At 47.9% G+C, this 25,144-nt stretch overlaps 1 protein-coding gene and 1 pseudogene across 11 annotated transcripts in view; both read left to right on the plus strand.

Annotated features, from left to right (window-relative positions):
- CNOT1 (CCR4-NOT transcription complex subunit 1) overlaps positions 1 to 25,144 on the plus strand; it is a 1,684,613-nt gene that overhangs the window by 165,554 nt on the left and 1,493,915 nt on the right. For all 11 annotated transcript variants that reach the window (XM_086945302.1, XM_086945307.1, XM_086945301.1 and 8 more), the window contains exon 4: positions 20,334 to 20,432. In XM_086945302.1, the coding sequence (XP_086801428.1) occupies positions 20,334 to 20,432 (99 nt within the window). The remainder of the gene's footprint in view (positions 1 to 20,333; positions 20,433 to 25,144) is intronic.
- Positions 10,850 to 14,638, plus strand: LOC147677667 (uncharacterized; annotated as a pseudogene).

Genomic DNA, 25,144 nt, shown 5'->3' on the forward strand with positions numbered 1-25,144 from the left:
ATTTGATATTGTCGAATTTATTTTCAATGGAAGTGTTTTACAGCAATGTTTCCCGCTGTGTGTTGATTGAATTCTGTGTAATATGTATACTGTATATATTTGTGGGTCCATCCGTGTCCCTCGAAGGCACAGAAAAAAAGGGCGGAACGGACATCACGCCGTCGATGCTCCTTTATGGCTCCAGTGATGTCAGCAGGGTCGCGAGTGGAGTCATGATTATATGACGTCGGTGTGGAGAGCTACAAAAAATTTCCGAATGCTGCTGGCGCAGGGGATATTCACAAGGTGAGGAATCCACAGGCAGATACTGTATCCCCCAGAAAAAGCGTTACCAAAGGTAACTAACTTGTTCTCTGTAGTAAAGCCTATACCACAGATTGCAGTTGTAGAGAAGGGTTTTGGTGTTTATTACAGCCTTTCGCGAACCATAGGGGGGGGGGGGGGGAGAATTTCTCTGGAACAATTTTTGCTAGAATGTCTTGAGATATGTCCACATCTTTTGATGTAAAAAAAAATAATTAAATGATGCATGTATATCCTTTGGGTCACCTCTGTTCAGCCCTTGGTCTGTCGGAATGCAAGTTACTGCTTGCATGATGGCTCATTGATTGTCTAAATCCTTCAATGGCTCCAAAGATACTTTAGTTCATTAGCCAGGTCTATTGGCATTGCCAAAACTGGTTTTCTTTACTTCATTGTTTATCAGCATTGGCAGTAAACAATTTTCCTTTTTTTGCTGATGCATTTGCCTCCAAGGTTAAAACATTTGCAGTCAGAAGGTAGTGTTGCTCTTGCCAGTGCTTGTTTAAAGTTCTAAAATATCATGATGAATTGTATATAAAAATTGCTACCACTATGCTAAAGGAACACTATTTTAAAGCACAGTCCTACCCTTTTTTTTTCAGTTGTATTCTACTTCATGTGAGCTTGTTGTACCAAGCCACGTGGCAGAAAAATAATCTAAACTCTGGATTTAAAGTGTTGGGAAGTGTTTACATTTTTTGGGGGTGCTCTTGCCACGTTTTCAGTAGACAATCAAAACGTACACTGACCAAGATGTTGTTCCATACCCTATAGCTAGATAGTGGGATAATCCACAATATGAAATAACCATAATTTTAGCTTATTACTCTTATCTGGCTTCATGACCAGGCTATGGAAACCATTTATTTTATGGGTGTTTTTGCTCCTTTTGACAACTAGGAAATCCATTGATGCAGTTATCAAATTATGAGATTCACTTTTGTATTCTTGAACCATAGGTTTAAGAACGTTTTAATAGTTCTCCAGTATTGAATCTATCTGAAAGACAATTGGTTACAGATTCCTTACCTTAAAATTATCCCCATGCGTTAGACTGGATCCAGAGAATTTTTCATCAGCAGTACCCCTGCGTGTCTAAAGGTGGCGTGGATTGTCTTTGCGTTTGTTGTTGGCTTCGTGGTCACTGGGATGACGTTGCAGTAGCTACTTAGACGCATCCCTTGCACGCTGACGTTAGTTCTTACTTTGCTGCGCCAGCCAAGGCAGATCCTGGGAGAGGGGTACCTCCAGTCACTTTTTGACTGACATTTTGATGACTTTTGTAGATATCGTTTTTTAGTATTCGACTCCTGGTGCATGCTAAGGATGCCCTGTTTCAAGGCTTGTTTGTTCCTGCCGACTGTTGATGTCTGTGACTGATCCGGACCGCGTGTGCATGTTCTGTCTGAAACCTGACCATGGCTCCAAATCGTGTTCTGACTGCCGGACCATGAATCTGGAGTCTTTGCGGCAGTGGTCCCGGAAGCTACTCTAGGCCCGGCAGTCCGCTCCGCTCGAGGTGCTGGTCACGTGGGAGGTCGAGGGACCAGTTGTGGAGCCACCACCGATCTTTCAAGTCTTTGCACTCCTCCGGTAAGTTGAAGCACAAGAAGTCAAAGAAGCATTGTCTCTCTTCGACTTCTTCCCATCAGTCGGCCGACGCGACGAGGGACGCAGGTGGTCCCCCTCCCGTGGCTCATATTGCGGAGCCCACTGGGTCGACTCTAGGTTTCCCTTCCTTCCCAGGACCCGGTGTGACTTCTGCCAAGCTTCGGAGTTTCTACGAATCGATGCATGTCATTTTGGGCAGCCCGACTCTGCTGGTGTGCCTTCGTGCCCTGCAGACTCGGCTGGGGTTCTGGGACTTCGCCGCTGATTCGGCCCTGGCTCCTCAGGGTCCCCTGGGATCCAGGCCTGGATCCGGATCAGTGCTGGTCGACCTGACTAAATCTCCTCCGGCGCGGCTTCCACCTGCACCACGCCCGCAGCCGGTTGTGTCCCCAGCCAGCGTCGACCCTGGTCTCCATACCAATGTAGACACTGAGCCAGACCAATGCTGGATCTGGTGCCGACGGGTACTTTTATGCCCCAGTTCTACCCTAGTTCTTTCAGGCCAGATTGGCAGCCAGATGAGGGTGAGGAGAACTGGGAGGGGTATGGAGACCCTTTGACTGACCAGTGGGGTTAGGAACAGGACTGGAGGGCAGCTGGGGAGGGCAGCTGGGGAAGCCAGTGTTCTGGATACCTCACCTGACCATGGCATGTTGTCTCCTACTGTGACTACGGAGGAGGAAGCGTTTTTCGCAGTGGTTTTGCATAAGGTGGCCGAGGCTCTCCGCCTCGAGCTATCTACAGTGGCGGTCAGGGCTAGCCTCATTACGGAGGTGCTTCAACCGGCAGCAAGCTCTTAGGAGTCCTTGCTGCTGTTTAATGAAGCCCTAACCGACATCCTTTTGGGCACCTGGTCCAGGCCCAACACAGTGGCACCTGTGGATAGGATGATTGTCTGACGCCACCGCCCGACCCCAGGCCACCCCGCTTTCCTCTCCCAACACCCAACCCCTGAGATCTTGAAGGTCCAAGGCTATATATTTTCATGTTAGAATATTTACATGAGTTAGTCCGACTCTGGCATTGCTAGATGCCTTATGCACTTACTGCTACAACCTTTCCCATCCTTTGTCAGGGTATCTGCAAAATCCTGAATACATTTATGTTTAAGGTGATTCTTGTTTTACAAGAATTTCTTTCTGATCGTTATTTTTACAGTAGTGAGATTTGGCATGTGTGTGTGCATCCAAAAATGCAGTTGATGTTGCTGGGGTGTGTCTTTTAGTGTTCCTCAGTCTCGACTGTTTTAGCCAACTGTCCTATAAAGTTACTCCAGAAAAAACATCTCTTGTGCTTAAGTGGAAATAAATCCTAAACTATATATAGTTCTTAATTAATGCAATTCCTCTACTTCCACTTTGTCATCGGTGACCTTTGGAGTTGGATTTGTTTTTGGGTTAGTTTAAGTTGTCTGGTAGCAATGTTTTTGGGCAATCTAGTTGTCAATTGTTGCTCTGGCTAGATATTGCCTGAAGATTTCACTGCAGAAGCGTTAGGTGGTTTTTATTTTCTGGACTTTTTAGTACAAGCTACATAGTAGTTTATTTGTTCAAAGTTGTGCCTTTGCTTTTGAGGTTAGTGCCTTTAAAGTTATTGTAAATGAAGCTAGAGGATTATGGACCAGCATTGTGCTAGTGAGAAAGATATCTTTTGTTTGATTAATTAAAATCTTACAATAAAACAAATTCATACAGTAATCAATTATATACAATTTGAATAGCAGCAATTCCTTAAAATGCTTACATCTTTAGAGTAAATAATTTCGTGCTAATGTCACATGCAGCTTATAAATATTGCCAATAGTGCAGTTAAGGAGACCATTTATACTTGAAGGCTCTTGATTTCTGAATTTTACTCTCCACTTTGGATTGTCACTTTTTGACCTAGCTTGACTTATTCTTTTCTCTGTGCTGAAGTTGTGCTCCTCGCAGACAAGTTTTGATGCATTCTTCAAATTTCCTTGTGGGTGATCTTGTACATGCAATCTACCTATACCAAGAGTAGCGTGTGTGTATATATTTATATGCATATGTGTATTCCATTTATTACCATCTGGGTGTGTGAAGTAGCAGTGACTAGAGGCCAACCCTCTAGTGGGTCGTGTTTCCCATTTCCTTCCTCAAAAGTGGTAATACATAGCCTATTGTCTAATGCATGTGATTCTATTTGATGTGTGTTGGTTCTAATCTTGGGTATTTTTGTCAGTTTTTATTGGTTTTAGAAATAAAACAATACAGTACAAACATTGGCAGGAGATATCAGTACATCTTGTAGGCAGATAGTTAGAGAGCTAGAGTATTCTATTTGGTTTGTTTACTATGATTCAACCTTCACAAGATATTCACTGCATGACCCTCAAAGATCCCCAACGGGCAAAGCATGTGTCACAATTCAAAAAAGCTCACATGGAAGGACATGTAAATCTTTGGTACCCGCAAAAACACCCCCCCCCCCCCACCCACTATAACTAAAAAAATAGATACAGATAAACAATGGTATCACAGAGTTCAAGTTTGATTGCGAGCGAGGGCTAGTCTATGGCTGCTGGGGATACCGTAACCCTCAGGGTCCCTCCGCCCAAATCAGGGAAGCAGACTGAGGCCCTAGATATGAAAGAGATGGAGAGCCCTCAATCTTGGCCCACATGCAAACCGTGGCAGACACTCCAACACATATTCAACTAAGAAGCCCAAACAGTCAAACCCCTTCCTCGAGTCCTCTACAATGTTCGCCATCCTTTCCATCGCCAGTGCTCGCCATAGCCTGGTGTGCCATTGGGTAAGGAAGGGGGCCTCTGCCTTCTTCCACACTGCCGCCACTGCCATCCTGGCCACCCGTAAGCCCTACCACATCACGGAGCGATCCCCTTCTGTTTGACATTTCAAGTTGGGATCCTGAATCCCCAGGAGAGTTTTCCAGCTTTACGGGAATCAGGTAGTCCATGATCAACTTGATTTGGGATAGTATCTCCTTCCAAAATGGCTCGATTCGTGGATAGCCCCACCAAATGTGCCTGAAGTCCCCCAATGGCTCGCAACCCCTCCAGCATCCGTCGGAGTTATTAGGGAAGATTGTATGCAGTTTGAGGGTGTAAGTACCACTCGTACATAATTTTATAGTGGGCTTCTCTTAAATACATGGATCTATTGTACTTGGGGATGTCCCTGTAAAGGAAGGTCTATTATTTTCCCTCCAATGGAGTGGTTAAGATTGCGTCCCAGAACCTTTGGTGCCTAGGAGTTGGGTGGGATCCTAAGGCCCGTATGAGTGAGTAAAGGAAGGAGATTGCCCCTTTCGTGGAGGCCCCTGACTGCGCACATTTTTCAATTCGGAGTAAGTCCCTAGTTACGGCCTGCTGTATCCTCGGTTGTGGGACCCAATGTTTAAGCAGTATGTAGTGATATTTTTCAGCGTGCTGGAGTTTAAAGTCTTTAACGCAATCCCCAAATGTCAGTAGCTTCACCTGCTCAAAAAGGTGAGATAGCGTGAGGAAGCCACCCTCTTGCCAAGCTTCGAATGGCCCCTCTTGAAGTGCTGGAAACTCTGGATTGAAGTGGATGGGGGTATAGGGGGACTCGAAGGTGGTAAGGGGTGTGGATCTGGCAAGTTCATCCCAAACCCCTCAAGGTGGTAGTCGTAGGGGGTGCTGATATGGGCATTCCATGGTCGATTGTTTCCACAAGAGATCCCAAATTGACCTGCCCACTATTTGTCATTCCTTGTGGAACTATAGCAAAATAGTTTGTAGCCGGAGAGTCCTAGGGAGAGTTTTAAGACCACACAGGATTTAATCCCCAAATCAGAACAAAGAACCATACAAAATCCTGAGGTCTGTAGAAGTGTTGAAGTGTGAAAAACCACTACTGGCTGTTTAAGCAAAGTAGACTTAACTCATGTGAAACTAAACCAGTAAGCCCAACGCAACTAACCATGGGCATATCCCTTTACAGGACGAAATCCCTCACTCACCAAAAGGGACATGCTTTATCATTTGGGATTGGGTTGTAGCCCCCAGAGGAACTAGGTTTTTCCTCTGGGGGCTACAACCCCCTCTCTGAGAGGGAGGAGCTCAGGGATGTATTAAATTCAGTATTGGATATGCTAAATCCACAAAAGAGCTAACAGTATGAGTGAAGGCGCAGTGCAAAAAATATTATTAAACTGTGGGGGATGTGAAAAATAAAACTAGCTTAAGAACGTAAAAAAACATTTATTATGAGACGTGCTTCCCCAGGATTATAAACTCAGTGCACCAATGGTCTACATTCAAAACCGCAGTGTGAACAGAAAACTACTTGGTCAACATGTTTCAGCCATTGGGCCTATAAGTAGGCTAGGCTTTAATCGAGACCTATGATGCTGCTGCAAAATTGTGCAAGTGATAAAACACAAAAGGATACATGTGGAGCCAGAGTTTTTCCGATTCTCTGAGCAACCATTCGGAGATCACTCTAAATTGAGCTGCTCTGTAGTACCCCAAGATATCTGGCAGGCCAGCCCCCCAAACCCCACCGGTGACCTGGTTAACACGCGGTTGGATACTCGTGCTCTCTGACCCTGCCATATAAACTTAGTGTCCATTTTTTTCAGGTCAGTAAAGAGTCCGATCTACTGGGATCAGTAGACCCTGGATAAGGTACAACAGCAGAGGAGAACGTTTATTTTAATGTTGATTTGCTCGATCCAGGTTATATAAGCTGTTCTCCATCTGGCTGGGTCTGCATTAAGCTGGCGCAGCAAGGGAGGATAATTGAATGCATAGAGATGTTGTATTGTGTTGTAATTGCATTTATATAGTCCTTACTACCCCTGACTAGGCATCAAAATGCTTTTTCGGCGAGTAGCATGCTAATCCGGGACCCATAGAGGATTAGTGTTGAATTAGTATAATGAAACATGCAAGTACATTTTAAGTGGTGGATTGGTTATTCAGTTATTTCGATTTAGGAAGATAGCATAAGGATAGAAGATGAAAAAAAGTTTGTATTTATATAGCGCTTGTTAACCCTGATGGGGTGTTAAAGTATGCTACTCTGGAAACCCATAAAGGATTAGTGCTGAATTAGTATGGTGAAATATGAAAGTAATTTGAGTGGTGGATATTAGTCCGTTATTTTCAGTGAGAAGGGTAGCGGAGGGATAAAACAGAGAAAAGGTTTGCATTAATGTAGCACCTGTTACCCCTGATGGGGGTGTTAGCGCTTTTCTGGCGAGTAGGATGCTACTATGGAACCCATAAAGGATTAGTGGTGAATTAGTATAGTGGAATATGGATATGGAGAAGTGAACATGTTAGTCTGTTATTTTGATTGAAAAGGATAGTGGAGGGACAGAAGTGAGTTTTTTTTTTTTTTTAAGGTCATAGCAGTAGGAGGAGGCATTTGGATATGTAAAGGTTTTTTTTGAGTGGGACGAGTCAGGGGGAATAGTTTATAAAGTTTTGTTTTGTGGGATCAGTTTAGTAAAAAAGTGTCGGATGATGCAAGTAGGGATAAAGTAGGAGAGAGTCTAGAAAAGGTTATTTTGGGGATCATAGTAGTGGTATGCGGTTTGGAATAAATGAGTGGATATAGAGGATATATTGATAGATGTATAGGGTGGGAGATAGTGTAGTGCATTGGAAAGAGTAGTAGAAAAGTCTGAGGTGAGTCAAAGGTGGGCTAGAAGATATATTGAGAGAAGTATAGGCTGAGAAATTGGGTAGTGCATTTGAAATGCTACATTAGAAAAAAGTGATACATATATAGATTCAGAAGTACATTGAAAGTATATAGATGCATAGAGGAGGTAAGTATATATAGATTAAAGAGATAGATTGAGGTACAGGATGAGAAATGGGGTAGTGCATTGGATATTCTTTTTCAGGAGAAAGGTAACGCACAGATCCAAGTAGATGGAAGGTACATTGATGCACAATGAAAGTAAGTACATTTAGACCAAAGATGATTTTTATTTATTTACAACATAATTATGCTACATGTTTATACAAAGCATTACACAGATAGGTACATATCTATAGTGAAAATAAATGCTTATATACAGAGGCATATGCTGTAAATTTGTTAGTTTATGGTGCTTATGTGGGGAAGAGCAACTCTTGAGTAGTTTTGCAGCGTGAATCTTTCTGGATTCACTATGCTGTGCACATTCCGCGGTCTTGTGGTTGGGTCCGGATTCGTAGTCTTTTCTTTGTTTTTTTTGTTTTTGTTTTTTGTAGCCCTTGTGGGCGTCGGCGTCACACCTCCTCGGGCGCATTTCCGGTGACGTCGGCATGCTTCCTGCGGAAGCTCCCACTCTTGGGCGCCATCTTCAGATTCTTTTTTCCGCGGTCGGGTCTGGATCGTTCCCGTTGGGCTCCAGACATTTTTGGAGAAAGTACTGAAAAGAGTGGAAGTTGGAGGAGAAATTGGAGAAGAAGACTAGAGAAAACTTCGCAGAACACTGACGAAGAGGGGAGAAGGTGAAAACCTCTAACTTCGACGAGCGTCGACGTCCACGCGCTCAGTGAGGCCTGAACGCACGAGGATGGACAACACGCCGTTCAAGTTCTGCCCGAACTGCAGACACAAGTACGCACAAAAGGACCAGCACCCGGTTTGCAACCTCTGCCTACCGGTAGAACACAGAAGCGAGGACTGCAACGCCTGCGCTGTCTTCGCCCAGAAGACCCTCCGGGTGAGGAAGAGACAGAGGGTAGCACACGCCGCCCTCGGAGGAAAATCCCCGACGCCATCGCTGTTCGAGCTGGGGATGTCCTCAGAGGAGGAGGACAACGCTGCCGCCGAAGACGACGGCTACACGGTCGTAGAGACCGATTACAAGAAGACACCTGATAAGGTAGGAGACTCTACGTCCCATAAGAACACGAGAGACCCTGCGTCTCGAAAGCACGAGGCCAAGAGCCCGAAGGCGCCGACGCACGACATCTGCCGTCCGCGACCACAAGCAGGCCCAGCGGATCCTCGGAGAAGGAGTCCCTGGCGCCGAAGGCTGTTGACCAGCAGAAAGCGTCGAAGATCGTCGCCGAAAAGGACCGATCGACGTCGAGGGAGAAAGACCCTAAAGCCTCGGCAACGTCCAAGGACCCGAAAGCCAGTTCGACGTCCAAGCCGTCGACTCCGAAGATCTCAACGCCGAGCCAGGCGCCTAAGAGGAGCCGAACGTTCCGAAGCCGAAAACGCGGCTGAGGTGGAAAGGAAAAGATGTCGGCTGGAAGCCGAGATGGCGAGCCTCTTGCAGCGGAGAAAGGAGGTCGTTGCCGAGATGAGTGCGTTCACGATTCCACAAAAGACCAAGCACGCCGTGCTAGATCTGGTCGAGGAGGAAGAGGAACGTGTCGACGACCATGTGCCTAGCGAAGAGATGGTCGACGACCGGGAAGCTGAAGAGAATCCCTACGAGGATTACAGCTACGAGGACGAAGAGGGCAGTAGAGTGGACGACGAGTCAGTCACCTCTGACCCACGCGAGGAGGACTACCTAGACGTCGACACCGAGAGCCCGGAGGAGGCGGTCGACTCGTACCCCTCGAGACCCTCGCTGCCGGACGACATCGGGGCATACAACTCGGCGATACAATCTGCCGCGACTGCATTCAAGTTAAAGTTCGACGAAGAAAAGCAGAAAGCAGACTTCCTGCTAGAGACATTGCTCCCAACACAAACAAGAAGCCAGTTCCTCCCAATGCTCGAGAGCGTCTTGGTGCAGGGAAAGGAAGCGTTCAAGGAGCCAGCAACATGCAAGGCAGTAACTCCAAGAACAGAGAAAAAATACAAGCACTCCTCGAAGGACCCGGCCTACATTCGAGGAGAGGTCTCCGCTGACTCCATTATCACGGCCACAGCTAGGAAGAGGGCGAGCGTATCTACTACCTCGGGCCCACCGCCGGATAAGGAGAGCAAGAGGATGGATCTGGTGGGAAGAAGGATCGAGTGAAATGCCGCGACCCACTGGCGCATGGCTAATTCCAACGCCCTGTTAAACAGGCACATGTACCAAATCATGGAGGGACTGGGGCACTTGGTGAAGGACCTACCCCAAGAGGCCAGGCAGAAGGCAGAAAGATTGATCGAAGAAGGGAAGAACGCGGCAAATTCTTGCCTTAAGACGGCCCTGGACGGAGCAGACACCGCCAGCAGGCTAATGATGATGGTTGTCACGGAGAGGAGACACGCCTGGCTCAGGATCTCAGGGTTCAAACCCGAGGTGCAACACAGTATCCTGAACACACCGTTCAACGGCGAAACGCTTTTCGGAGCATCGGTGGACGACAAACTGTGCCAACTCAAAAAAGATAACGAGACTGCAAGATCCATGGGGGCATTGCAGTTTAGAGGCAACAGAAGAGGCACCCCGGCACGGAGGCCCGGCGGGAGAGGTGGAAACCAACCAGGTACTTCGCACCAGGCCTTCCAGCAGACGCACCAGGCAGACTCGCAGGCTCAGCAAGGTCACCAGAAGCAGTCCTGGCAATACCAACCAAGGGGTCAGTCCTTTCGAGGGAGAAATGGACGTGGCCAGAATAGAAGAGGGGGACAGCAGCCCACCTCGAAGTGACTTCACACTCCCCCGGGTGCCCGACCACAGAAAATATCCCAGGGGGCACCGCGTACAAAGGGGTCAGGACAATCTAATGACCTACGACCACATGACACCAGTGGGAGGAAGATTAAAGTTCTATCTCCAGGAATGGAGAGAAATAACATCAGACAAATGGATCCTAAACCTCATTCAATTCGGATACTGCTGGGAGTTGGAGAAAAAACCAACAAACAGAAAACCAAGGGGGAAGCCACCAGCAAAAGAACAGCTGGCGAGACTTCAGGAAGAAGTGCAAGATCTTCTACAAAAAAAGGCCATAGAAAGAGTTCCCTTCAGGGAGAGGAACAAGGGAATATACTCAACGTACTTCCTAGTACCAAAGGTCGACGACAAAATGAGACCCATCCTAGACCCGAGGTTCCTCAACAAATTCATAAGAACACAAAAGTTCAAAATGACCTCCTTGCAGGAGGTGCTGCCGCAGTTGCAGGTCGGAGACTTCATGGTCACGATAGACCTCAAGGACGCCTACTTACACATACCAATGAACGACAAGCACAAGCATATTCTCAGGTTCGCTATCGGAGGAGGCCACTAACAGTTCACAACGCTGGCCTTCGGACTGAAATCAGCACCGAGGGTGTTCACGAAGTGCCTCGCGGCTGTCGCAGCGCACTTACAAAGACAGGGGATACACGTATACCCTTACCTCGACGACTGGCTGGTAAAACCAAGCTCGTACCAGAAGTGCAAGCAGCATGCACATACAGTGACGAGCACACTCATAAACTTGGGGTTCTCCGTCCATTGGAAGAAATAATCAATGGAGCCGGAGCAAGTGAAGATCTTCCTGGGGGCAGAGATAAACACCATACAAGGCAAAGTGTTCCCCAGCGAGAAGAGAGCAAGGGCACTGGTCAAGGAAACTCGCTTATACCGGAAGGGGCAAGCTCGGACAGTGAGGACTGCGAGCAAGATCATGGGAATGATGGCATCATGCATCCACCTGGTGCCGAATGTGCGGCTCCACATGAGACCCATGCAGGAATGGCTGCAGGAACAATGGTCACAGGCTTCGGGCAGTTGGGAGGATCTTGTGGTGGTAACGCACGCAGTGCAGAAGGAGATGGCATGGTGGACCCTGAAGAACCTAACAAGGGGGCAGCCTCTTACACACCCAACTCCGACAGTGACCATCACCACGGACGCATCCCTGAAGGGATGGGGCGCTCACATGGAGGAACTCAAGGTGAGGGGTCTTTGGACGCCAGCAGATGCAACAAAGCACATCAATTACCTAGAACTGAAGACAATCTTCCTTGCACTGAAAGCCTTCCAGACAAGACTGTACAGGCAGAGGGTGTTGCTACAGACAGACAACACCACGGCGATGTTCTACATAAACAAACAGGGTGGAACACAGTCGACCACGCTTTCGACGCTGGCGCAGGAGATATGGAGGTGGGCCATCCCTCTCCAGATAGACTTGCTAGCCATACACCTACCAGGCAAGGAGAACATTCAAGCAGACTGGCTGAGCAGACAGACCTCGGCATCCCACGGGTGGGAGCTCAATGCTCCGGAGACGAGGAAGCTGTTCAACAGGTGGGGGACACCATCAGTGGACCTGTTTGCAACACGCCAGAATGCGAAATGCCGAAACTTCGCATCCAGACAACACGAAGAAGGGTCCCTTGGGAATGCCCTATGGATAGATTGGTCCGGGAAATTTGCATACGCTTTTCCCCCGATACCGCTGAAACGCAGAGTGCTGAGCAAGTGCCAGGCGAGCACCATGACCCTGATACTGGTCGCGCCGCAGTGGGCGAGACAGACTTGGTACTCGCAGATCATGGAGATGGCGCAGTGTGCGCCCCACAGATTCAGCAGGAGAAAGGACCTGCTCTCCATGCAGAACGGAGAGGTGCTGCACCCAGAACCAGAGAGCATGAGCCTAGTAGCATGGCTCCTGAGGACATCGAATTCGCACATTTAAAACTGCCAGAGAGCACCCTCAGGGTCCTTCGGGAGGCACGAAGGCCCAGCACAAGGAAGTGCTATGTCGCAAAGTGGAAAAGGTTCACGATGTGGTGCAGGAGGGAGAGACTTCACAATAAAATGAAGGACTCCACGGCACTGAAGTACCTGACACACTTACTGGACAAAAAGCTCAGCTCGTCCTCCTTGAGGGTTCACCTGGCGGCTATAGTGGCATACACAAGGGGTGAGATTGGCAGAAGCTTCTTCACATCACAAGTTGTAAAGAGGTTCCTGGAAGGAGCAAAAAGGATTGCACCACCCAAGCGGGTGCCACCACCGACATGGAACTTAAACGTGGTCCTGACGGAACTCATGAAGGAGCCCTTCGAGCCACTTCACAAGGCCTCGTTGAAGATGCTAACTATGAAAACTGCTTCCCTGGTTGCAAGTACGTCCTTAAGCAGAGTGAGCGAACTGCAAGCGTTAACGCTACAGGAGCCCTACTTACAAATACACAATGACAGGGTGGTGATGAGGACCGACCCACACTTCATGCCGAAGGATGGTGTCCAGGTTCCACATGAACCAGTCTATACAGATACCGAGTTTTTTCCAAAAACCAACCACTAGTGCAGAGCGAGCTCTGCATACCCTGGATGCCAGAAGGGCGGTCATGCATTACATCGAAAGGACAAAAGGACACAGGAAAACTAAACAGTTCTTTGTGTCGTTCGACAACAGTTACATGGGCAAAGCAGTCACTAAGAACACTATTGCACGATGGATGGCGCCAACAATCCAACTCTGCCACAAAAGGGCAGGAGAAGAACTGGCAGAGGGGGCACGCGCCCACTCCACTAGGAAGAAGGGGGCTACAATAGCCTTCCTGGCCAATACACCCATACAAGACATATGCCTGGCGGCAACATGGGCTTCGGTGCACACATTCATGAAGCACTATTGCGTGGATGTTCAGATGAACAAAGAAGCACAAGTCTGACGAAGGGTGCTCCAGCATATATTCAGAAACCAGAGCTCATCTTCCACCCAGCCACCACGGAAGTGAGAAACCGCTACTCAATCTATGCACAGCATAGTGAATCCAGAAAGATTCACGCTGCAAAACGAATAGTTTCTTACCTGTTGGTGTAGTTTTGCAGCTTGAAGATCTTTCTGGATTCACTAGCGAGCCGAGCCCACCCACCTCCGCCAGAAAGATGAGGCTGGAGAGAGAAGAGGTGGTCAAAAAAAAAAAAAAGTGATGGGAGGAGAAGAAGTAACAGAATATAAGGACAAGTGGTAAAGAAATGATCACCTTGAATAGAACATTGCCATGGCTTCGGAAAAGAAGGAAACACGGAAAAAAGAATCCGAAGATGGCGCCCAAGAGTGGGAGCTTCCGCAGGAAGCATGCCGACGTCACCGGAAATGCGCCCGAGGAGGTGTGACGCCGACGCCCAAAAGGGCTACAAAAAAAAAAAACCAAAGAAAAGACTACGAATCCGGACCCAACCACAAGACCGCGGAATATGCACAGCATAGTGAATCCAGAAAGATCTTCAAGCTGCAAAACTACACCGACCGGTAAGAAACTATTTGTTTTCTGAAGATAAGGTGGTTGTCTGTGGATCTTACGTTGAGGGTAAAGAGTTCCATAGTTTGGCTGCTTAAACAGATAAGGAGGTGCCACCCATGGTTTTGTTTCTGGTTTTTTGGGACTTTGAGGAGAGATGCCCCTTTAGAGCATATGTTCCTTTGTTGAATGTGTTTAGTGATTTTATTCCTGCTTTGTGGGTGATACAAAGTAGCTTGAACGTGGATCTTCTGGCAACCGGTAACCAATACAGGGCTTTCAAGGCAGGTGAGATTTGGTCTCGCGGTTTGATATGCAACAGTAGTCTGGCAGCAGAGTTCTGACTCCATTGTAGTCTTTTCATGGTCGTTAAAGGTGATCATGGTAGAGGCTATTGGCATAATAGTTTGGACAGAACTGAGATGGTAGCTTGGACCTTGTGTGGAAATCCCAAATGAGGGAAAATTAGTTGCAGCGTTTTTATAGTGACAAAGCTTGATCTTGCTCGTTTGTCCACTTGGGCATTCATCGACAGCTTGGAGTCCATGGTCATGCTGAGGTTTCTTTCTTCCTTTGATACTTTAGGTGGTGATCCCAGTTAATCAGGCCAGGAGGCAAGTGTTGGAGTGAGTTTGATGCCCAGGTATGTGATGCTTTTGTGTGTGCTTTTGAAAGGGAACGCTATTTCAATGCTCTGCATTGTCTCCTTAGATAGGGTCCAGTTAAGGTCCACCCTCCGTAGATAGTAATGTCTGCCTCCCCTTGATGAAGCCCACTTGATTCAGTTGGACGAGCAGCGGCATGACGTGCTCCAGGCGTGAGGCGAGAATTTTAGAGTATAACTTGGCGTCTAGGTTTGGAGCGCGATATGCCTATAAGAGGCGCAACTTGTGAGATTGGTTCCCCGTTTGGGGATAACTGTGATCAGCGCCTCTCCCATGGAAGGGGTCACCTGTGGCGTGGAAGCTATATCATTGAAGAGCGTCAGTAGACTGGGGACCAGGTCTGGTGCAAAGGTAAGATAGAAGTGGCCATTTAGGCCATCAGGGCCAGGCGCCTTTTGGAGGTCTGCTTAAATCCTTATTCGTGGAGGCTGTGACCTGAGGTAGATCCATAGCCTCCAAGTAATGTTACTGGACTTAAGCTTCCAATGGGTCCACGGTATACAAGGTGCTGTAGAATTCCCCAAAGGCTCTTGCTTTCCCTTCGTTTTGCTGGGAAACACCCTTCATATCTACTATGTGTGTGATGTATTCTTCTTCCTGTCTCACTCGCAGTTGGCAAACCAGTTGGGAACCAACCGTATTTCCCCCCCCCCCCCCCCCCCCAATAGCTAAGGGCCTGCAAGCGTAGGTGGTTTTTTTTTCCGCCCCATTAGTGTAGATGGCCTGTAGCTTCCCCTTAACCTGCGTAACTTAGGGATCGGACCGAGGGGTTAGATTTGTGGTCTTTCTCTGCATTTCGGAGTTCTTCCTCAAGTAGTTTATCTCCCTTGAGTTGCTTTTTGAGCGTAGCATCTAGCTCAATGCACTTCCCTCTGATTGCCTTGAAGGCGTCCCTATAATTAGCTAGAGGTTTGCGCAGGATTGTTACGATCAAAATACTGACATTCTCAACTCATCCCTAAGAAGACTATCTCTGCAGAGGAAGTTGGGGAAATTAACCGGTTTGAAGCGCAGGGCGGGCCAGTCCAGGACCAGTTCTAGAGGGGTGCGGTCCGAGAGGCAAATCGGGTGGAACTGACATCCTGATAATGTGTGGAGAAGGGATTGACTGATAAATGCGTGATCTATTCTGGAGTATGTCTTGTGCGAGAAAAAGGAATAGTCCTTTGTCGCGGGTGAGCCCCGCTCCAAGCATCAAATAGCCCCAGCCCCTGCAGTGCCCCCTTAAGTGATTTGCTGAATACCCCGCCTGCTGTTCTGTGAGTGGGAAGTGTCAAGGGCAGGGTTCCAAATCAAGTTGGTCTCCCAGTAATAGAATGTCGTCTCTAGCGAACCCCTCCAATGAGGCAAGGAAGGAGCTCAAAAAATCATGTTACTCTGTGTTGGGAGCATAGATCGTGGCAATAGTGCATAATCTTCCCCCGCAGTTCACCCCTAACCATTAAAAACCTCCCCTCCTTGTCAGTTTTAGTGTCCTGGTGGAGCAATGGGACTGAAGGGTGAAAAAGAAGAGCCTCCCCGTTGTGCTTTGTGTGTTCAGAGGAGAGAATGATCTGTGGATAGGCCCAGTTTCAGCTGCTGCTCCTCCCTACGCGTGAGGTGTTTCCTGGCGTGCAGCTATTTTAATATGATAGTCTAGCAAGAATTTCCAGATCCGTTGCCTCTTCTTGGGAGAGTTAAGGCCCTTTACCTTCCATGGTAAACAATTAACCCCCTGTCAATTACCGCTGGACGCGTCTGCTTGCCTCTCTAACTGTGCCCCTGAAATCAATGTTATCCTCCCTCCATCCCACTCCCCCCACCAAATCTTTGTAGAGTTGTCACAAAATGAACCGTGATACCAAAACCAGTCTAACAAACTAATATAAACCATAATTTTGGGCTACAGGGTTCTCAATCCCAGAGGAGAACCTTATCTTGAGCGTTACCTGGAGTGGACCAAATTCCGCCTCTATGGCCCAAATAACATCAATTTGGCACAAACATCCCATTATTCATGGAAGTTTTTAACCGCATCGCTGCGGCGGCTTTTCCCGCTGTGTGCGGCAATTTTCGAAAAGCCGCGTTAGATGACTAACTCAGCTCGTCATCCGCACACGACCACCGTGGCGGATGACGAGCTGAGCTAGTCATCCGCAGCGAAGAGGTTAAGCAACTATGATAGCTTTACACACTAAAAACCCGACCCCCTCAGCTCCATCATGAGCCGTATTGGCTGACATCTGCCCTGTATGATCCCCGGGTCATTGTAAATTCCTGTCATCCTCTAGTCACCCTGGACCTCATGGGCTATACAGACTAATTCATACAACCAGACTGTGCCTGCGTCAACCCGTCGTGTTCTTGCCAGCTTTTTTCTGCTGCAACCAGGGAGCCCCACCCTGATTCTTTGATCTCGCTTCAGTTCCATATCTCTGGTTTTTGCCACCTGTCTGCTGGCTTATCGATACCAAAAATGGCCACCGTCTCTTACAATGATAGTTATTGTCCTGTGAAAATGCCAGGCCAAAAGGGTGGGTCTGTCAGTATTTCAGCTTGCGTTCTCTCAAAGCTGCTGTGACCAGTGTGAAGTGTTGGCAACGGGCTAGTGTAGCTTGGGCCACATCTTGAAACCGCGAACAAGACCCATTTTGGAACGACACTTTATCAAGGGCCCGTGCTTTCTGAAGGACTAGCTCTTTGGTCTTGAAGGAGTTGAATTTCGCCAGCACATCTCTACGCTTCCTGGAGTCCCCTGGTGCGCGTGGCCCCACCCTGTGAACTCTCTCCAGACGGACCTCCGGTTCTGTTTCTCCCAGCACTGTCGTGAAAAGTCCCACCTTAAAAGCTTCCAGATCTGGGCCTTTGCTTCTCTCTTCCAGGCCCCTCATGCAAGTGTTATCCCAGCGGGAGCGCTTTTCAAGGACTTCGCATCTGAGCACTGTGGCTTTTGGCTGAGCACGTAGGTCACCAGATAGGGCCTCCAAGGGCTGTATGCGGTCAGCCAGCTCCTGGTATTTTATTTCGAGGTCCAGAGCGCAGGCCCTGACTGAGTTGATGTCTCCTTGTAGAGCCACCAGACTGCCCCCCGCATCCCCCCTATCTCACCCTTAAATACATCAAGAGGCCCCATATAGGCCTTTGTCGTCTCGCTGCTCTTTTTTTGAACTCTGAGCTAGTTCATCAGATTTTTCCTTGTGAGCCCCATGTTTTCCACCTAGCCGAGCAGTCTCCTCAATCTCTATTCCCTTTTTAGCTTGGGTGAAGAAGCTGGAGACCTCTGCGGACTGCGCCTTTCTAGGTGGCATATGGACCTGTGCCGGTACCTCGAATCCGCCCCACAGATTTGCTTAAGGGCCCTCCCTGCGCTGTGTAGCAGACGGACAATACCCCTATATCAGGGCTTCATGGAGTCTGGAGACCTTTCTATCGTAAAGACCAGGCATTCAGGTAGGGTTTTTTGTGGTTAATTGTAACCTCCAACCGGGGGCTCCTATAGTTAGGCTGCATTCAGGTGTCCGGCCGGCGCCACGCCGAAGTCCGGCATCGCATTCCCATGGATCCGCTGTCGCACTCCAAATATCTCCTCCGTGCTCTCATGCGGGGTGAGTCTCCCCGGGGTCAGCCTACGCCCAATGCGTTATCTGCTCCCCACCCGGAGATCTCCACACCAAGGGAGCACCTCTTCCAGGCCTCTTGGGGTCCTCCTGTAATGGCGCTTGTGCTCCGCTCCACCCCCTGTCTCTACCGCTTACTTTGCATGGGGCCGCAGACGCACCATACCTCTATGCCTGCGTAGTGTGGAATCCGGGGCCTTCTCAGGTGATGCCAGGGCGTGCCAACTGGATGCCCCGTGGCGATCCAGAGCCTCAAGCCAGAGGTCGCCTCACGAAGCTGCTTGCAGGTGCCTGACCGCCATTTTGAGGTCCGGCACCTCTGACCTGGGGCTTCTTCAGCGATCCCTTGACTGTTCGGGTGCCCCAGGCTTCACCACATCTTATTGTTTAGTAGTTCCTATATATTCCTATACAGAATCTGCGCTGTCGGAAAACAAACTGTGCGTTTGGTGGCAGACTGGTTCCGAACACCCCCACTGAGAATGTTAGCCTATTTGCATTAGCTAGTACACAGTGCCACTAGAATCTCCTCTTCTCGGGGAGAGAATAGCTTCTGGCAACCTTGGAACATGACAACCCTGATCCCTCCGAATCGTGGAATCAATGTACTACCTTTTGTCCAGTCACTTGTGCTCACTTATTCGGTCTACCCAGAAGAAACAGTTGGGCGTGTTACATACATTTATTGCACAGTTCTTCTAGTGTAAAGTAGATGTGCTGCAACAACTGTTATAGTAGCAGATATATGATCAGCAGTACAGTGAATATAAAAGGATAGTAGTTCTACCATCTTGCAATAGTCATGAATACAGGCATGAATATAAAATGCATAAGAGCAAGTACTCCTGCAATGCCCTTCTAGATGTACTTAAGTGTACCTAGCATGTGAGTGGATGTGAACCCAAGAATCCCTTTTAGCATTTAGTCTAACCCCATTACCTGAGTTGAGTGTGTGGGACCCTGTCCTGGACTAGAGTTGGACACCCAGCGAGGGATGTCAGACCACTATCAGCTGGAGCGTCTGCATGCAGGAGCTTCAGCGTCTCTGGTCCTTGTCAGCTGGAAGTCTCGGTCTCCTCTAGCGAACACTAGCAAGATGTGCTTTTTTTATACAGAAAGTATCTAGGGTTCCTTTGTCCCTTGTTTCTTGTGTTGGCCATTGTTGGATTTGAGGATGACGTATGGGATGAACCTTGTACGTTGATATTATGCTGGTGGTGTAGCCCCTGCCTGGTTTCCAAGAACCTTTATGAATATTCATTCATACTGTGTAAGTCTATTGATTAAGTTATAGGACGCTATTGTTCAGGGAAAACCCTCCTGTGCCCAGGACTAGAACTAGGTAAAGGTTCAATCCTAAAAAGCTTGCAGCTGTGTAGTGTAGGGATGGTAATGTAGGTGAAGGTGTATATTACCCGGGCCTATATTGGGATACCTATATGGAACATAACATTATCTCAAAGGTGATTTGACTGTGTGACTTTTCTCCAAGGAGGAAAAGGTGGTAAAATAAATGTCAGTGGCCATGATTGCTGGCACTTAGTTAGTGTGGTTACAAAAAGACATTAATAGTGGGCCAGAGGCTACATACACATTGATTTATCAAAGAGTCTGTCAGACTTGAAATTGCAGCCATACGTAAAACTTTACATCTGTTGAATAAGAAGTGTCTGCAGCACTAACCCAATTTCCCACAGTATTACAAGCAAAATAAGCAGCACATTGCGACGATGATGGTCTAACACAGGCAAGTGAAACTGTGGCAATCTGCTGTTTGAAATGTAATGCAGGGCTTATGAAGGCCTGTTCTTTTTCCTCATTGAGCACAACTGGTACAGGTATGGTTTATTACCAACTTGGGTTGCTTATAGTACAGCATTCACATGCAATATACTGTTTCGCCAGTCTGCTTGTTTCCAAGTAAAGTGCAACCCCCGCCCCCCCCCTGTTTTCTTTGGCTTCTTCCATATGCTGTATGTTGAGATTCTTGTGTTGAATATTTAAATATGTATGGAACTATAGGTGTTTTGTTGCCATTAACACAACTTTTTTTCTTTACTTTAGACACAATTTCTAATTCAGGAGTGTACATCATTAATTACAAAGCCAAACTTTATTTCAACACTGTCCTACGCCATTGACAATCCATTGCACTATCAAAAGGTAATTCTTCAATTCTGTTTACTTTGTACTAACTTGTTTCTGTATCACTTAAGTAGTTTCGCTATTTCTAAGCATTGCAAATTAAGAGTTGCTAATACCAATTTTAACTGTTTTCAATTTACTGACATTTGGATAAAGTTTTGCTGTGTGGGGGTTTTCTTGCTTTCAAATTAATTTGCTGGCCAGTGTTGAGAGTATTATACTCTGCCATTTTCATTGTGCCCAGCCCTTGAGTTTACTTGTGCAAAAAGCAATGGCACTTGTCCGTGTTAATTTTACTGTGAATATGGATACAGGTTCTTCAGATATTTCCTGCATCTACACCATGAACTTTAAACATGTTTTAACATGCGTGTGTGTGAAAGTAATTGGGAAAGAAGGCAGACCACTGGGTCAAGACAAGAGTGACGAGGACAGCCACTGGGGGTGACCAGAAGAAGGTGGTTACAAAACCTCCCCAGGGAAAAAGGTGGTGAGAATTCCCAAGATAAAAAGTCTGAGTCTTCTAAAGGGCCCCAAAAACCTGTGCAGGTGGGTGGGTTCCAAACTACTCCCTATGTGCCTCAGCCCTAAAGGGGGAATAACTTTGATCCTAACAAGGCCTATTGTTACAACTGTAAGAAGTTGGGACATTTAACTGTTGATAAATCTTGGCCCCACAACAAGGCCCCTAAGGCAACCACTCCAGCTACACCTGGGGTGGCAAGTATAGAGAGAGGATCAACAGTGTGCCCAGAGAAAATCAGGACGCACACTGAAGCAGTTCTGATTTCAGAAGGGGAAGTGGAGTTTGCCACTAGGTGTGCAGCCACCCAACATAAAGAAATATTTTCAGTACCCTCACATTAATGGAACTAGAATAGAAGCCCTGAGGGATACAGGTGCAAGTGTCACTATGGTGAGAAATACACTGGTTTCCCCAGAGCAATACCTGATTGGGAAAATTCACCCAGTCACCAATGCTGACAGTGTTACCACTAATCATCCTATGGCTATGATGACATTAGGATTGAGTGGGGGGGGGTTACTGACCTGAAACAGTGGTCTCTCAGAGGTTGCCAGCGGACTGTCTGCTTGGAAATTACCTAGAAACATCAGCCTGGGCTGAGGTTGAGCAAGTAACCCATGCAGCCATGCTGAGTACCCCTGATTTGGTGTGTGTGCAAACTAGAGCACAGAGCAAAAAGGGTGAACAAGTAGGTTTGGAGCCTGAAAGTATGTCTCAATCAAACAAGAGAAAAAGCAAGAAGACTGGGGGGCCAGCTTCTACTCAAACCTCTCCGGACCCCTCTCAGGGAGAGGACTTGGAAACCCTAGTGGGAACTGAGCCCATGGAGCTTGAGCCTTACCAGGTTGAACTCTTGGGCCCAGGGGGACCCACTAGGGAAGAGCTGTGCCAGGGTCATCAAGACTGTCCCACCCTTGAAAGCCTGGGACAGCAAGCGGTTTCAGAAGCACAGGGAGAGGTCAGTGGTACACACACAGCTTACTGGGAAGAGGGATTACTGTATGCTGAGGCAAGAAACCCCACTCCTGGAGCCACCAGGAGAAGGGGTAGTGCCACAGAAGTACAGGGAGTTCCTCCTAACTTTGGCTCATGACATTCCCCTAGCTGGGCATCTGGGGCAAAACAAAACATGGGAAAGGCTAGTTAGTCACTTCTACTGGCCCCAGATGCTCCAATCAGACTGGGTCAAGACCAGGCTAATAAATGCATTTTATTGTGGGCCTGGCCAAAAAAGTGGTTGCTAAGCCACCTCCAGGGAAAGACTGTGACCAATTGTGAATTCCTCTTGACCTGGTTAGCCCCCACTTTTAGCTTGGAAAATTTTGTGGTTTTGATGGTAGTGCACACGGTCCCTGCCAACCATGTTCCCTGTGCTGGTGTTTCTTCCCTAAAACTGTACCACAGTTGTTAACTTCAGGCCTCTAAGTCCATAGTAAAAGGTACCCTTGGAACCTAGGGCATGGGAAGTGAAGAATGTTCCTTAGGGACTACTTACCAAGGTCATGCCACTGCAGCTTGCATTCCTTGGTGCAGTGAAAAATGGCAGTCAACATGGCCCACTGTCTGTGTGCCATTCCAACCAGAACTGCCTATGGTATGGGTAAGTCACCCCTCTAGCAGGCCTTATAAGCACTAAAGCAGGGTTCACTATATCTTGTGTGGGCATATCTGCATGAACAGATATAACCCTACAATATTTGTCTATTCCGTAATATTGTAAGTGCCAGGGAATCCATAGAGGGCATAGGCTGGAAACTTGACAACTCTAGTTCCCCAGCATCATGATGGCTTCACTGAACCCAGGAATGTTTGGTACCTAACTTTTTGTCTAAATAAACCCACACTGATACCAGTGTTTTTTTTAAATATGTATCCAGTGGGCACATAAGAGGTGCCCCACGAAAACAGGACACTGTGGAATGCTATCCTGTGGAAAATGTTCCCAGGGAAGTGCAGAGATAGACTCCTTACACTCCATGAGAAAGATGCTTCGTCACATGACCCTCCATGAAGGGTGCACTGAGTGAGGACTTTGCATTTAGTAGTCGGGAGTACAGAATCAGATTCAGGGAGGCATGCGAAACCCAGAGTAAGACCTGTGTCTGTTTTGTAGATTATTCAGTGAAAGCACTGGGTGGTTAGTTGGATGTAATGATGTACATGACTTTAAAGGGCTTTTTTACTTGATAATGAAGGATCATCTTTTAAATAATTGTCACCAAGAGAATCTATATTAATTCTGGTATACCTAGGTACACCTTTTCAATAAGTGGGGAAGAAATCAGACCACTGGGTCTAGACAAGGGTGACCAAGACTACCACTGGTGGGGAAGACTGAAAGAAAGAGGCCAAAAAGCCCCCTCCTCCACCCCTAAATGGAAAGGGGATAATCCTAAAATCGGAGTCTTCTTCAGGCCCCCAAAAGTGTGCTCAGGTGTGTGGGCCCAGAGACTCTTAACAGACAAAGGGTGGGGCACCAGGGGAAAAACTGGGATCCAAAAAATGCTTGGTGTCATGACTATAGGTCATTGGGACACCAAACTGGAGACCCCAGCTGTAAATATAAGAAAATTGCCTCTAGCCAACCTGCAGTACATGCAGTTGCTAATATCCAGATGGGATCCCAATTGTGGCCTGACCATGTCAGTTACCCCACTGAAGCAACTCTAGTCTTTGAGGAAGGTATAGACTTATCCTGCGTGGGCTGGCCCACTATTATGCAAAAAATACATGCAGCATCCCTTGATTTAATGGTACCAGAGTAGAGGCCTTGAGAGATACTGGGGCTATTTTCACTTAGGTGACATGAGGGCTGGCGACAAACAGGAGCTCTAAGGTCGACGCTCCCCAGTGGGAGGGCTGACTGTCACTAAGATGGCCGCCATGAGTGGGCCTTGCATAAAAGCACTCCTCAACTTGTTGGGGAGGCATCCAGCTTTTGTTCCCTGGAGATTCAGAGAGACAAAAGCGACAAGGGATTCCCTCAGAGGAATGGGAATGGTCCCACTACCACTGGGAGCACACAACACAACCCTAGGCGGAATCCAGAACCTTCTGTTCGAGGCATGTGGGCTGCTGAATTCATATCTGTGCATAGATCGCCGCCTAGTGTTGGGTCCGGATGATTGCACATTGTTGTCCTGGAAGAGTCATTGAAGTATCACGAGATAGGTGGCTCCTCCCCTGGACTACAGTGCGCATGGGCATCCTCTCCATCTACTTGTACTTTGTACTTTCTTGACTCAAGTTCGGAATCGATATAAACACTTTTTCACAAGGCCAAAAGACCTTAGAGGCGTTGGTATTGTCTTTCGTTTGGTGCCACGTACTTTCTCCAGTTCTTCGAACAGGATGTCTAAGGCTGTTTGCCTTTTTCGACACCTAAGGCCCCATCAACGATCGACGATTGAACGGAGCCCGTTCAAACGATGCCCCGTTTGCATCTCCAAATACCCTCACATCGATGTGCACCCAGTGTGCAATAAATGCCTATCCCCGGACCACGACGAGGCCAGCTGCATGGCCTGTTCTCGGTTCAGGTCGAAGAAGACACTTCGGCTTCGACGCGCCGCAAGACAGTCTGCGCAGAAAACGGCGCCCGACCCGGATAACATCTTCGAGGCTGAAGAAGACAAGGGCGTGGAAGAGGATCCTGAACAGTCGGATCAGAACTCTAACTATGATGAGGACGAAGAAGAAGACTACGTCCATGATGAAGACGTAGTCTAGGTAGGAAACGACGCAGAGGCCATCGGAGCCGTCTGACGACTCAAGCGATGAGCAAGGCCCAGTCGCGGGGCCCAATACTGACACTGTACTTTCAAAGGCTCAGATCGAGGCATCGCCGGAAGGCCTTAGCCAAGATCTTAATACACATTCTATAGCCCCGCGTCAAGGCCCGGCTAAGAATATTTCTAAGGAGCCATCGGTCGATCAATCACAATCAGCGGTGAAACCGAAATACAGACGCTAAATCGAAACCGAAACTGCTTAAGACAGTCCTCCGATGGACGGCTTTGGATTAATCGGATCCAATCAAATTGTAGAGTCATCGACCCTTCGGGGTCCCAAGGGGGCGTCGGTCCGAAGATCGGGGCGCCAAAGCCTGTATCTAAGGTCCAGCACGTCGCACTGACGCCGTCGACTTCGACGTCCAAAGATGGCGACACTAACAAAGGACTCAAGGCTCAGAAGACTCTGGAGC

Source organism: Lissotriton vulgaris, chromosome 12 (assembly GCF_964263255.1).
Source record: "Lissotriton vulgaris chromosome 12, aLisVul1.2, whole genome shotgun sequence".
In the NCBI taxonomy this organism is placed as follows: domain Eukaryota; kingdom Metazoa; phylum Chordata; class Amphibia; order Caudata; family Salamandridae; genus Lissotriton; species Lissotriton vulgaris.